General features: G+C 33.4%; 2 protein-coding genes across 2 annotated transcripts in view; both read left to right on the top strand.

Moving 5' to 3' along the window:
* The window catches only part of LOC114742166 (uncharacterized), a 37,737-nt gene extending 25,858 nt beyond the window's left edge, over window positions 1-11,879 (top strand). The window contains exon 3 of the mRNA XM_028930432.1: window positions 11,844-11,879. The gene's annotated coding sequence lies outside the window, so the exon portion shown is untranslated. The remainder of the gene's footprint in view (window positions 1-11,843) is intronic.
* On the top strand, window positions 1,230-9,586 carry LOC114742162 (uncharacterized). Its single transcript, XM_028930423.1, has 14 exons — window positions 1,230-2,267; window positions 2,426-2,539; window positions 2,699-2,832; window positions 2,909-3,119; window positions 3,238-3,475; window positions 3,599-3,749; window positions 3,889-4,205; window positions 6,443-7,323; window positions 7,493-7,606; window positions 7,764-7,897; window positions 7,976-8,186; window positions 8,305-8,542; window positions 8,666-8,816; window positions 8,961-9,586. The coding sequence occupies exons 1-14, from the start codon at window positions 1,388-1,390 to the stop codon at window positions 9,279-9,281; spliced, it is 4,095 nt and encodes a 1,364-aa protein (XP_028786256.1). The 5' UTR covers window positions 1,230-1,387; the 3' UTR covers window positions 9,282-9,586.
* Window positions 11,880-14,445: the final 2,566 nt, after the last annotated feature.

The raw sequence follows: 14,445 nt of genomic DNA, 5'->3' as shown, positions 1-14,445 counted from the left end.
AAATATATGACTATAAAACTTAACTTATAAACTGATATATAATTTAATATTGTTGAGAGGTATTTTAAAGAGATTATGTGACACTTGTTATAATTAATTAATTTTCATACAATTAATTTTTTTAAGTCATTCAAATTTATTCAATAGTACTTATATTAAGAATAAAACAGAGTATTTTACTTATACATATATAATATCCTACTAATGAAACAGAGTATTTTTTACAGAATAAGAGGATTCCGAGTAGCCGATTAACATATATTACTTTCGGTCCCTAGCAATCTAGCATAAGAGGTGGTTGAAATTGAAATTGGTTCATAATATGAAATCTTAATCTATTTTATTTTTCATACTTATCATTTTTTAAAATATATCTACTAATTACACATGTTAAAAAAGTTTGCAAGTAGTTTCAATCCAGATAATTTAAGAAGATATTTTAAGGAAATAACATATATTTTTTTTGACAAATAACTAATTTAACTTGTTTACTTAATTTACCTAAATTAATTAAACATATTTTATATTAAAGAAAAAGGTAGTATGAACTGTGAACCTTCATCCATTCATCTACTTACGTTGAAACTCATCTTTCAATTTTACCAATCCGTCTTATTTGCAATATTGTGTCTACCAGCTCTTTATTTATACATTTTAAAAAATAGAAATGTCTGTGAAATATATAGATGTCATTTTTGTATTTGTATATATTCCTTATTAATATATATTATATAAATTCATTTTTTAGAGTATGAAAGATCTTGACTGGTCAAACTTATATGAAAATGCCTGCCCTGCGTTGAAGAAATTTTATTGACGGTGCACCAAAATTTTTCGTTTTATAGACGTCATTACGCAGGGAAGGTTCCCTGCAGCCTGCATATTTCAATATTCACTTTCACAACCTGCAATTTAGGGATGACAGAGAACTAGAGAAGTCAATCTACCACAGTCAATAATACCCATTAATAGATTGTTGAACCAAGAAATAGGTACTTTTTGTCCCCCTTTTAATATTCTTTATTTCGAGTTTGAAGAATAAATTATAACATTTATGACTTGGAAATAAGTGTGTTATGATGCTAATGGTTGGCGCTGCAGTAAGACAGAGTCATTGAAAAATTGTATCTTGGCATCAGAAAATGTCAAAATGTGGCTCTAATAAGAAAAGACCATTAACGCGTGACAAATTTCAAAGACAACAACTTTCAAAGACAATAAATCTACCTTTGAAATTTACCCATAATTAAGTCAAGTCAACTCTGGGGATGAGTACTTTACAACAAAAACCTCACAGAGCAAAACAAAATAAGAAACGTACGAAACAGAGCTGAAGGCTTTAGACTTTAAACCTTCCCTGAATGCTATAATACCCCGACAAAGTTCAATGGCTGGAGCTTATTTAGCATTGCTTCAATTTCTCTTTGTACTTATCACTCAATTATTATGTGGAGCCAGCAGCCAACCAGAATTTCAGGATTATTATTGTAGCAACAGCAGCAACACAGCAAATAGCACCTACCAGAACAACCTCAATACCCTTTTATCAAACCTCACTTCCAACAAACAAATAGATTATGGCTTCTACAATCTCTCTTATGGTAGTTACCCAAATACAATATATGCAGTTGGGTTATGCAGGGGAGATGTTATGCCAGACTTTTGCCGTGGCTGCCTCAAAAATTCATCAGTTCTGCTGCCACAGCTATGTCCAAATCAGAAGCAAGCTTTTGGGATGTACGATGAGTGCATGTTATCTTATTCAGACACTTCCATAGTAGGCAATCGGGTGGATCTTACTGTTACAGTCTACATGTGGAACGTAAACTCTGCGAAAAGTTGGAATCAGTATAATCAGGTCCTTACTGGTTTGCTGCGAAATCTAAGTAGCAGAGCTGCATCTGGTGACTCCAGTCTGAAGTTTGCTGCAGGAAATGAAGAAGGACCTGACCTTCAACATATATATGCTGTTGTTCAGTGCACACCTAATTTGAACGAGTCAGAATGCAATGCCTGCCTGCTTTGGGCCATCTCAAAAATTCCAGATTGCTGTAAGGATAGGCCAGGAGGTAGGGTTATTACACCCATTTGTAACTTTAGATATGAAAGTAGCCGCTTCTATGCAATTACAGCTGATGTACCCTTATCAGCTCCGTCACCGCTACCGTCTCCCCCTCTCCCTCCTCTGCTTACACCTCCATCACTTCCATCCACCAACACAACATCTTCATCACCTCCTCCATATGCAGATACAACATCCTCAGAAGGTACTTTCATTAACATTTAAGCCCCCAAAACTTCCCCTTTGTTGAGATTTCACATTCTAGCTGGGAGGAACGGGTGGTTTTTAGCAGATAAGTAAGGCTTCAAAATCAACATTCTTTTCTATTATCTCTCTTAATGAACGGGGATTTTATTTTTCCAGGAAAGAAATCACAAACTGTCATTGCCATTGTTGTGCCAACTTCTGCATTTGTTGTGTTGCTTATCTGTGTTTGGATTTGTGTGAGAGTGAGAAACCAAGGAAGAAAATTACCAAGTAAGTACACGTTGACATATTGCTAACAGCCTGACAATGTTGAGCGAAGTCAAAATTTATTAAATTTCTTGTGGCTTTTTCAAGGCCTTTGTTCGGTAGAACTTACATCTTTGATTAAACACCATCTAAGGTAATGGCTTATAAACATATTTTGCCCAGGTGAGATTGACGCTGATGATTCAATTGACGTCACTGAGTCAATACAGTTCGAATTTGACACCATCAAAGTTGCTACAAATAACTTCTCTGATGAAAACAAGCTTGGACAAGGAGGATTTGGACCAGTTTACGAGGTAGATAGATATAACACTCAGTATTATGAACATAGCACCCCCGGTCAAATTTTGATACTTGTTGTTCAATTTTCAGGGCAAGCTCTCCAGTGGAAAAGAGGTTGCTGTAAAAAGGTTGTCTACGAATTCTGGGCAAGGGGACGTTGAATTTAAGAATGAAGTACAAGTAATGGTCAAGCTTCAACACCGAAATTTGGTTAGACTCCTCGGTTTTTGTTTGAAAGAAAAGGAACGGCTTCTAGTATATGAGCTTCTTCCTAATAAAAGTCTTGATCACTTTATATTTGGTAAGTTAGACATTCTATTTCTGCATAGAAAATGAAATTCATTACGCTTTGTTGCAAGAATAAATGAGCAAATATCCTGACTCTACTTTATTTGATTATATCTTGCATTGTGATATAAATCCAATTAGACGTGCACAATTGAGATGGGAAACACGCTATAAAATTATAGAAGGAATTGCTCGAGGCCTTCTTTACCTTCATGAAGAATCTCAACAACGAATTATTCATCGTGACCTTAAAGCAAGTAATATTCTCTTAGATACGGAGATGAATCTTAAAATATCAGATTTTGGTATCGCAAGACTAGTTATTATTGATCAAACCCAAGCCAATACAAATAGAGTTGTGGGGACCTAGTAAGTATCAAAACATGTCATATTTAATTAGTTTCTAATTGTCCTAGACCAAGCAAAAGAAACACTTGAATATGATAGTCAAGAGAAGTGTTACATATTGTATTTGATTACTTTGACATGTAGTGGGTATATGGCACCAGAGTATGCAAGACATGGGAGATTCTCAACAAAGTCCGATGTTTTTAGTTTTGGTGTACTAATTCTAGAGATTGTGAGTGGCCAGAAGAATGGTGGCATTCATAACATGGAGAATGTAGAGCATCTACCAAGTTTGGTACATTTTCAGGCTTTTCACTATTTATTCCTCCTTGGCTTTGAAATTCTTAAGAGTTTAGGAAATTAATCTTTATTGGTCTGCATGAAACATAGAAGTTTCGAACTAATACTTACCAAAATTGAGCAATTTGTTGCAGGCATGGAAAAGCTGGAGGAAAGGGATAGCCTCTAAGATTATAGATCCCATGTTAAAAAGTGGTTCAAGAAATGAAATAATGAGATGCCTTCACATTGGTTTACTGTGTGTTCAAGAAAAAGCTGCTGAGAGACCACCCCTGGCTTCCCTTGTGCTTATGCTGAGCAGCCACTCTTTCTCACTTCACGAACCCATGAAACCTGCATTTTTTATGAATGACACAAGTTTATCAGACAGACAATCTGGGGATTACAGATATAATAAATCTGCAAAATCATTATCAATAAATGAGGCTTCAATAACTGATATATATCCCCGGTAATTTGACTTGTAGAGGTGATACTCTCAATCATAATTGCTGCCAATATAACTGAGTGCATTAAACCCCCCCCCCCAAAAAAAAAAGAGAATGATAGAGCTTTTTGAATTGCATAAACAGGAAAGGATGCAATGTATTTTAGTTCAAAAGTTTTCTGTATTGTAAGTAGAGAATTTCATATCATGGGAACAATGCGGATAAAAACAGCATTGATTCTGGTTATTCAAGGTTAGTTGACTTGCAGAAATTGTCGCTTTTTGTATGAATGCTTATGCTTAATAGAATCTTACTTGTTTCAAGCATTAATTTTCAACAAACCTAGCAATTGTTATTCGTTCCACAAGCTATCTGCGTCCCATTTGTCCAGCAATTCAGAGTTATAGAAAACATTTAGTAAAGATTTATTATTTGTTGTAAGGCCATTTGAATCTGCCAAAGTCAATGAAGTGCTCATACAGACTATCGATAGATATTGAGTTCTCCTGTGTCGACTGGCTCCTTCCCTGGCAAAGCATTCAGGTCATGCTTTTCAAAATATTACAGTTGCTATAAGATCTAATTAAAAAGTTAAATTTAGTCCTAAATATATGTCTATAAAATTTAATTTACAAACTGATATATAATGTTATATTGTTGAGAGGTATTTTAAAGAGATTATGTTACATTTGTTATAGTTAACTAATTTATTTAATTTTTTTTATACAATTGTTTTTTTAATTTATTCAAATTTATTCAATAGTACGTATATTAAGAATAAAACAGAGTATTTTGCTTATACATATATACATATATAACATCCTACTAATGAAACAGAGTATTTTTTATAGAATAAGAGGATTCCGAGTGGTCGATTAACATATATTACTTTCGTCCCTGGAAATCGGGCACACGAGGTTATTGAAATTGGAATTAGTTCTAAACATGAGTTCTTAATCTATTTTATTTTCTATACTTATCAAATTTATTTAATAGCACGCATATTAAGAATAAAACAGAGTATTACTTATACACACACACACAGATATATATATATATATAAAATACTACTAATGAAACAGGATTTTTTTTAATAGAATAAGAGGATTTCATCTTAACTATTTTGTTCTTCATACTTGTCATTTTTAAAAAAATGTCTCTACTAATTTCACATGTTAAAAGAGTTTGCAAGTAGTTTCAATCCAGATGATTTAAGAGGGTATTTTAAGTAAACAACTTATTTTTTTGACAAATAACTAAGTTAACTTGTTTACTTAATTTATCTAAATTAATTAAATAGATTTTATATTAAAGAAAAAGGTATTATGAACTATGAACCTTCATCCTTTCATTTACTTACATAGAAAATCATCTTTCAATTTTACCAATCCGTCTTATTGGCAATATTGCGTCTACTAACCCTATATTTATACATTTAAAAACTAGAAACGTCTGTGAAATATATATGTTTGTCATTTTTGTATTTGTATGTATTCCTTATTAATATATATTATATAAATTCATTTTTTAGAGTGCAAAAGATGTTTATTGGTAAAATTTATATGAAAATGCCTGCCCTGCGTTGAAGAAATTTTACCGACGGCGCACCAAAATTTTTCGTTTTATAGACGTTATTACGCAGGGAAGGTTCCCTGCAGCCTGGATATTCCAATATTCACTTTCACAACCTGCACTTTGGGGATGACGGACAACTAGAGAAGTCAATCTACAATAGTCAATAATACCCATTAATAGATTGTTGACCCAAAAACTACGTACTTTCTGTCCCCCTTTTAATATCTTTTATCTCGAGTTTGATAAATAAATTATACTCTTCTGGTCTTAAATATAAAACTCATTTTATAGTGTAAATTACACTACAAAATAGGTTTTGTATTTAGGACCGGAGTAGAACATTTATGACTTGTTAAATAGTGTGTTATGATGCTGATGATTGGCGCTGCAGTAAGACAGAGTCATAGAAAAATTGTACCTTGGCATCAGAAAATCTCAAAAATGTGGCTCTAATAAGAAAAGACCATTTACGCGTGACAAATTTCAAAGACGATAAAGCTGACTTTGAAATTTACCCATATCTAAGTCAAGTCAACTCTGTGGATGATATTGATATTATTAATGAGATTGATGAGTACTTTACAACAACAACCTCACAGAGCGAAACGGGATAAGAAACCCATGAAGCAGAGCTGAAGGCTTTAGACTTCAAACCTTCTCCGAATGCTATAACACCTTGACAAAGTTCAATGGCCAGAGCTTATTTAGCATTGCTTCAATTTCTCTGTGTTCTTATCACTCAATTTTTATATGAAGCCATCAGCCAGCCAGAATTACGATACCATTATTGCAGCAGCAGCAAAACAGCAAGTAGCACCTACCAGACCAACCTCAATACCCTTTTATCAAACCTCACTTCCAACAAACAAATAGATTATGGCTTCTACAATCTCTCTTATGGTAGTTACCCAAATACAATATATGCAGTTGGGTTATGCAGGGGAGATGTTATGCCAGAACTTTGCCGTAGCTGCCTCAAAAATTCATCAGTTCTGCTGCCACAGCTATGTCCAAATCAGAAGCAAGCTTTTGGGATGTACGATGAGTGCATGTTATCTTATTCAGACACTTCCATACTAGGCAATCGGGTGGATCCTATTGTTACAGTCTACATGTGGAACGTAAACTTTGCAAAAAGTTGGAATCAGTATAATCAGGTCCTTACTGGTTTGCTGCGAAATCTAAGTAGCAGAGCTGCATCTGGTGACTCCAGTCTGAAGTTTGCTGCAGGAAATGAAGAAGGACCTGACCTTCAAAATATATATGCTGTTGTTCAGTGCACACCTAATCTGAACGAGTCAGAATGCAATAACTGCTTGCTTTGGGCCATCTCACAGATTCCAGTTTGCTGTAATGACAGGCCGGGTGGTAGGGTTGTTACACCCATTTGTAACTTTAGATATGAAAGTAGCCGCTTCTATGCAATTACAGCTGATGTACCTTTATCAGCTCCGTCACCACTATTGTCTCCCCCTCCCCCTCCTCTGCTTACGCCTCCATCACTTCCATCCACCAACACAACATCTTCATCACCTCCTCCATATGCAGATACAACATCCTCAGAAGGTACTTTCATTAGGAGTTAAGCCTCCAAAACTTCCCCTTTCTTGGGATTTCCCATTCCAGCTGGGAGGAATAGGTTGTTTTTAGCAGATAGCTAGAGGGTGAGCGAGGCTTCAAAATCAACATTCTTTTCCATTATCTCTCTTGATAAACAGGGATTTTCTTTTTCCAGGAAAGGAATCACAAACCATCATTGCCATTGTTGTGCCAACTTCTGCATTGGTTGGGTTGCTTATCTGTGTTTGGATCTGTGTAAGAGTGAGAAGGCAAGGAAGGAAATTTCCAAGTAAGTACACGTAGGAATATTGCTAACGGCCTAACAAGGTCGAGCAAATACAAACTTATTAAATTTCTTGTGACTTTTTTAAGGCATTTGTTCTGTAGAAGTTACAGCTTTGATTCAACACCATCTTAAGGAAATGGCTTAAACTCATTTTGCCCAGGTGAGATTGGGGATCATGATTCAATTGATGTTACTGAGTCAATACAATTCGAATTTGACACCATCAAAGTTGCTACAAATAACTTCTCTGATGAAAACAAGCTTGGACAAGGAGGATTTGGACCAGTTTACAAGGTAGACAGATATAAAACTCACAGTATTTCTAACACAGCACCCCTGGTCAAATTTTGATGCTTGTTGTCCAACTTTCAGGGCAAACTCTCCAGTGGAAAAGAGATTGCAGTAAAAAGGTTGGCTGGGGATTCTGGGCAAGGAGACATTGAATTTAAGAATGAAGTGCAAGTAATGGTCAGGCTTCAACACCGAAATTTGGTTAGACTCCTCGGTTTTTGTTTGAAACAAAAGGAACGGCTTCTCGTATATGAGCTTCTTCCTAATAAAAGTCTTGATCACTTTATATTTGGTAAGTTAGACATTCTATTTCTGCATAGAAAATGAAATTCATTACGCTTTGTTGCAAGAATAAATGAGCAAATATCCTGACTCTACTTTATTTGATTATATCTTGGATTGTGATATAGATCCAATTAGACGTGCACAATTGAGATGGGAAACACGCTATAAAATTATAGAAGGAATTGCTCGAGGCCTTCTTTACCTTCATGAAGAATCTCAACAACGAATTATTCACCGTGACCTTAAAGCAAGTAATATTCTCTTAGATATGGAGATGAATCCTAAAATATCAGATTTTGGTATGGCAAGACTAGTTATTATTGATCAAACCCAAGCCAATACAAACAGAGTTGTGGGGACCTAGTAAGTATCAAAACATGTCATATTTAATTAGTTTCTAATTGTCCTAGACCAAGCAAAAGAAACACTTGAATATGATAGTCAAGAGAAGTGTTACATATTGTATTTGATTACTTTGACATGTAGTGGGTATATGGCACCAGAGTATGCAAGACATGGGAGATTCTCAACAAAGTCCGATGTTTTTAGTTTTGGTGTACTAATTCTAGAGATTGTGAGTGGCCAGAAGAATGGTGGCATTCATAACATGGAGAATGTAGAGCATCTACCAAGTTTGGTATATTTTCAGGCTTTTCACTATTTATTCCTCCTTGGCTTTGAAATTCTTAAGAGTTTAGGAAATTAATCTTTATTGGTCTGCATGAAACATAAATTAAGAGTTTCGGACTAACACTTACCAAAATTGAGCAATTTGTTGCAGGCATGGAAAAGCTGGAGGAAAGGGATAGCCTCTAACATTATAGATCCCACGTTAAAAGATGGTTCAAGAAATGAAATAATGAGATGCCTTCAGATTGGTTTACTGTGTGTTCAAGAAAAAGCTGCTGACAGACCAACCTTGGCTTCCCTTGTGCTTATGCTTAGCAGCCACTCTTTCTCACTTCAAGAACCCATGAAACCTGCATTTTTCATGAATGACATAAGTTTATCAGGCGGACAATCCGGGGATTACAGATATAGTAAATCTTCAAAATCATTATCGGTAAATGAGGCCTCAATAACTGATATATATCCTCGTTAATTTGAGTTGTAGAGGTGATACTCTCAATCATAATTGCTGCCAATATAACTGAGTGCCTTAAATTTTTTTTTTTCCAAAGAGAACGATAGAGTTTTTAAAATTGCATAAACAGGAAAGGATGCAGTGTATTTTAGTTCAAAAGTTCTCTGTATTGTAAGTAGAGAATTTCATATCATGGGAACAATGCGGATAAAAACAGCGTTGATTCTGATTATTCAAGGTTAGTTGGCTTGCAGAAATTGTCGCTTTTTGTATGAATGCTCATGCTTAATAGAATCTCACTTGTTTCAAGCATTAGTTTTCAACAAACCTGGCAATTGTTATTCGTTCCACCAGCTATCTGCATCCCATTTATCCATCAATTCAGAGTTATAGAAAATGTTTAGTAAAGATTTATTGTTTGTTGGAAGGCCATTTGAATCTGCTAAAGTCAATGAGATGCTCATACAAACTATCGATGAATATTGAGTTCTCGTGTTATGGTAGTAGCTAAAATAAACTGGTTAGTTCATCTCATCTAAACAAAATATTAGCACCCAAGTTTCCTTTAATATTCTTTAATGTCTAAATTGAAATCTTGTATAAAATTAAAAGACTAAAACTTAGTCTAAATTTTTTGCGGTTCCTCTATATGCAATTGACAGCTGAAGGATTTAACTTTTATTCTTGATTTGAGATACGCTTTTCTATTTCCTCCTTTTCTAATAATATCCCCCAGTCTCAACTTCGTTTCTTATCGGGTTTTTTTTTTCATCTTGTATTAATTTCATTTTTGTATTTCTTTATATATACCCACAAACATGCACAATTTTGAATTTTCATAAAAAATAATAAAATATCAACCATATACACTAAATTTAACAGTATATTCGTTGCGCCACAATTGTTCTGCAGAAAAACAGAGCAAGAAGACGACTGCAAACATGATTAAGAAGTTAGAAACTTCGACACCCTAAGCTCAAAGAAACTTCACTGCCGAGAAACCACTCAGTGAATGATGGTGACGATCCCTACGAAGTCCCCGGGAAAATTCTACAAGAGAGAAGCAACTACACATTTCTCCATTGAAGTTGCTATGACAACTTTTTTTTTTCCCACCAGTCATCTCTCTAGATGGCAATTTATATAGTTTCTTTTACCCTCTTTTTTCTCCTTTCTCATCTTCCCTTTCTCAGTGCCTTCGACCCACGCGATTTCCAACACAGCCACTGTTACGATTCGAAAAGTCACTGCACAAATAGGAAACACAAATCAAACTAACCTTCATATCCTTCCTTCGCGCCTCAATTCGAACGCAAAAATCAGCAACTCTGGCTTCGTCAATATCTCTCATGGCCAAAATGCTGACAGGGTTGATGCGGTTGGGCTCTGCAGCGGTGGGTTTAAGCAAGACGAATGCCGTAGTTGCCTCAAGAATGCCTCAATTCTTCTCCCAAAGTTGTGTCCAAATCAGAAGGGAGCAATGGGAAACTATGGTACTCAAATTGTTCGATGTCAAAGATGGCGGAGTCCGATTCTCCGTTCCTTTTAACAGCCGCTAGATTTATTTTTGTTTTGATATTAACTTCTTTTATTTTTTATATTTATTATTTTTTATAAAAAATATTTGGGAAAATTAAAAAAAAGATTATCGAAATAAAAATAATAATAAATAAAGACCTATAGTAGTATTAATATGAGTTTTGACAACAATAACATAGGTTTTGACAGCAGTTTCTATAAACTGGTTCCTATATGTAATTTTTATATTTTAACGTCTTTTTTATAATTTTTTCAAAATATTTTTTGTAATAATAATAATTGTTACTAATATAAGAGTACTTAATTAACAAAAATATTTTAAAAAAAATAATGTGAATAATTAATTTAATTAATTTTTTTAATTCACGCGTTCAAATAAATCTTCTGTCTCTTATTCTCTTACACTGAGAATCCGAGGGAGGCATCATGACATTACCTGTTTTATGATCCCGCAACTGTTGGCTCGCCAACACCTTCTTATACAGCGTCAGCCTCTCGAGGTGCGTGCCAGTCAAATTATTCTGCGAAAATTTGGTCCCATCGCCATGTGATGAAGTTTGATGGAGAAATTGTGATGTAATTTGAAAACTCGTGAAAAATTATTCTCTTTTTTATGCATTTCCTAGAAGGATATAGAGATAAGGGAAGATTTGGGTTCTGCTTCTTTAAGTCGGCTTTCAACTCTCTGTTTCTCTTTAATCTCCGTCTCCTCAAACGATAACTTTCTGGTGGGGCTTCTCTTTCCATCTATGGAAGGAAAGGATGCATATTTTAAAAGATACCAGTATATCATACCAGGCTTTAAGATTTAATGTTCTTAGGGACTTTTCATGGAAACTTCTTTTCAGGAAAGATCAAGACATTACTAACAGGTTGTCACCATAGTTGTGCCAATTCTTGCCTCTATTGTGCTGCTTTATATTGTTTGGATCTTTGTACGAGCAAGAATGAACCGAAGAAGACGTAATCAAAGTAAGCTTGCATATTCTGTGATCGCAAACCATCTAAATGTAAATCAAAACATGGTTAAATTTCTTGCAGCTTTTGAAAAGAGATAGAAAGAGGAGGAAAGTGAGAGCTACTCGACGTTCTATGTCAAAGTAAGCTATTGTAACTATGAAGCTTCTGGAGATGGGATTCACCTTTTCTTTTATGCTTGTGCCTTCCATTTTTCCTGCTGGACATCTGGGAACTCAAATCCATTATTCACTTTCCCCTCTTTGTTTTTTCTGTATTTTGCCTTCCGTTTTTCCTGCTGGACATCTGGGAACTCAAATCCATTATTCACTTTCCCCCCTTTTTTTTCTGTATTTCATTTATTCTCTCATGCAAAAGTTGATCTTGATACATTACGAACAATTATTAGCCCATTTAAATTTTATCTAAGGAACTAGCTTAAATTCTTTTTCTAGATGAATCTGAAAGTTGACAGTGCAATTGAACTTGCTGAATCAATACAATGTGCACTTGAGACCATCAAAGCTGCTGCGTAATGATAACTTCTCAAATGAAATGAGAAGGTGGATTTGGGCAAGTTTACGGGGTAAAGAGAGAGATAAAGCTCATGTTGAAGGGTCCGTTCGTGTGTGTATTGTCTAACATTGAATACTGATGCGTCCTGGTGACTTCAGGGTAGGCACTCCAATGGACAAGACATCAACTGCAGTGAAAAGATTGCCTGGGAATTCTGGGCAAGGAGACAGAGTTCAAGAATGACGTGTTATTAGTGGCCCAACTTCTGCGTCGAAATGTAGATGGACTCGTTGGTTTTTGCTTGAAACAAAAAGAACGGCTATTAATATATGAGTTTCTTCCTCGTAGAAGTCTTGATTACTTTATATCATTACAAAAAAACAGCTAATTACTGACAAAAATTTTATCACTAAATTTGGTAATGGATTAGCGATAGAAATTTTTCATCGCTTTCCGTTGCTAAAATTAGCCACGTATTAGTGACGAAAAAAAATTCTATCTCTAAATTCTATCACTAATCTGTTGATAAATTTATCAGTAAATATTTAGTCATGGAATTAGCAACAGAATTTTTTCCGTCAAAAATTTTCGTCACTAATTTCGTGGCTAAAATTGTATAATTAAAATTTGTGACGAAATTAGTGATGAAAATTTCTAACAGAAAAAATTCTGTCGCTAATTCCGTCACAAATTTTAATTATAAAATTTTAGCCATGGAATTAGCGATAGAAATTTCTGACGAAAAAAATTCCATCATAAATTTTAATTACAAAATTTTAGTCATGGAATTAACCACAGAAATTTCTGATGGAAAAAATTCCGTCCCTAAATTGTTTGTCAATAAAAATTTCATGGCTAATTCTGTCTCTAATCCGTTACTAATTTTAAATTTCATTATTTTAGATTATAATCTTACAACAGTTTATATAATAATATAATTAAGAATATAATAATTTAAATATATTTTCAATTATAAAATAAATTGATATAGTGTTAATGAAGATATCATTATCATTTATCTTTTCATTAAATATATACTGAGAATTGGAAGACAATTTCTTAAAAAATTTCTTTATATTTCATTAAAATCAATTCCTTTTTATTATTATTAATAATTAAACAAATATGATAAGAATATTAATAACTTTCTTATGCAAATTGATACAAGAAAGAAATAATTCTATTATATGTACAATATATTGAAAGATAAAATATATGATAGAAATTCAAAACCAAAAAATAAATTTATATGAATATCTCAATTTATGATTATAAATTAAACTAATGTTGAAGTGAACTTTGAATTTCAATCATTAAACAATGAAATTTGATCATGACATAATTAATACTCATAATATAGATTGATTTTAATCTTCAACGCAAAAAAAAATGGTGTATAGAAAAAATTTTAAGAAAATAAATTATGTGAAATACATATATAAATAGGATAATATTGTTTACATAATCCATTCAAATCATTTAATTTTTTTATATAGAATAATCTATTAGATTTTATTGTGGTAGCTTTTTTTTTAATAAAAAGATTTTTTTACTGATTATAAAATTATTTTCATCAAATATATAAAACAAATATAGATAATAAAATATAATATTATATAATAAATGTATAATTAAATTATATATCTTATGAATGTTAAATAAAAAATTAAATTTAAAAAATATATTTATGAAAAAATTATTTACGATTTAAAATTCAAAATTAGTGTCACTAGAAATTAATATTATATTAAAAATATTTTTTTAAAAAAATAAAGCATTATAAAATAAATAGTAAAACAAATATCTAAAAATTATTTTGTCAAAAAATGGTTATGATTAAAATTATCGTATAGTTTATTTTTAGTTTCTAATAATATATATGTGTATATATAATTCTTTGTGTAAGAGAATATTATATATATATATTTAATTTTACATAATAAGTCAATAAGTTCATTGTAGCTCAACTGGTAAAACCGCACACATCACAGACGAGGTCCTTGGTTCAAGCCGTGGCGATATAAGGTGGCATGCGAGATGGCAACACCACTCAGGTAGAGGTGAGGTGGCAGCGACACTTGGAGATGAGGTAGTGACACATGGAGGTGGCTGACGATTGTTGCCAGTGATGAGGTGGCAGTTGGTAGAGGCACCACGTGGCATTTTAATT

This window comes from Neltuma alba, unplaced genomic scaffold (genome assembly GCF_004799145.2).
Source record: "Neltuma alba isolate B1F8T4 unplaced genomic scaffold, ASM479914v2 tig00003671_pilon, whole genome shotgun sequence".
In the NCBI taxonomy this organism is placed as follows: domain Eukaryota; kingdom Viridiplantae; phylum Streptophyta; class Magnoliopsida; order Fabales; family Fabaceae; genus Neltuma; species Neltuma alba.
The sequence above is the reverse complement of the archived record's forward strand: the minus strand, read 5'-3'. Positions and strand labels throughout refer to the sequence as shown.

Excerpts from the sequence above, each read along its gene's own strand:
- LOC114742162 (XM_028930423.1), top strand. The coding sequence starts at position 1,388 with ATGGCTGGAGCTTATTTAGCATTGCTTCAATTTCTCTTTGTACTTATC. Across the intron at positions 2,540-2,698 it reads CCAAGGAAGAAAATTACCAA|GTGAGATTGACGCTGATGAT; the intron begins GTAAGTACACGT and ends TATTTTGCCCAG. Across the intron at positions 3,750-3,888 it reads TAGAGCATCTACCAAGTTTG|GCATGGAAAAGCTGGAGGAA; the intron begins GTACATTTTCAG and ends AATTTGTTGCAG.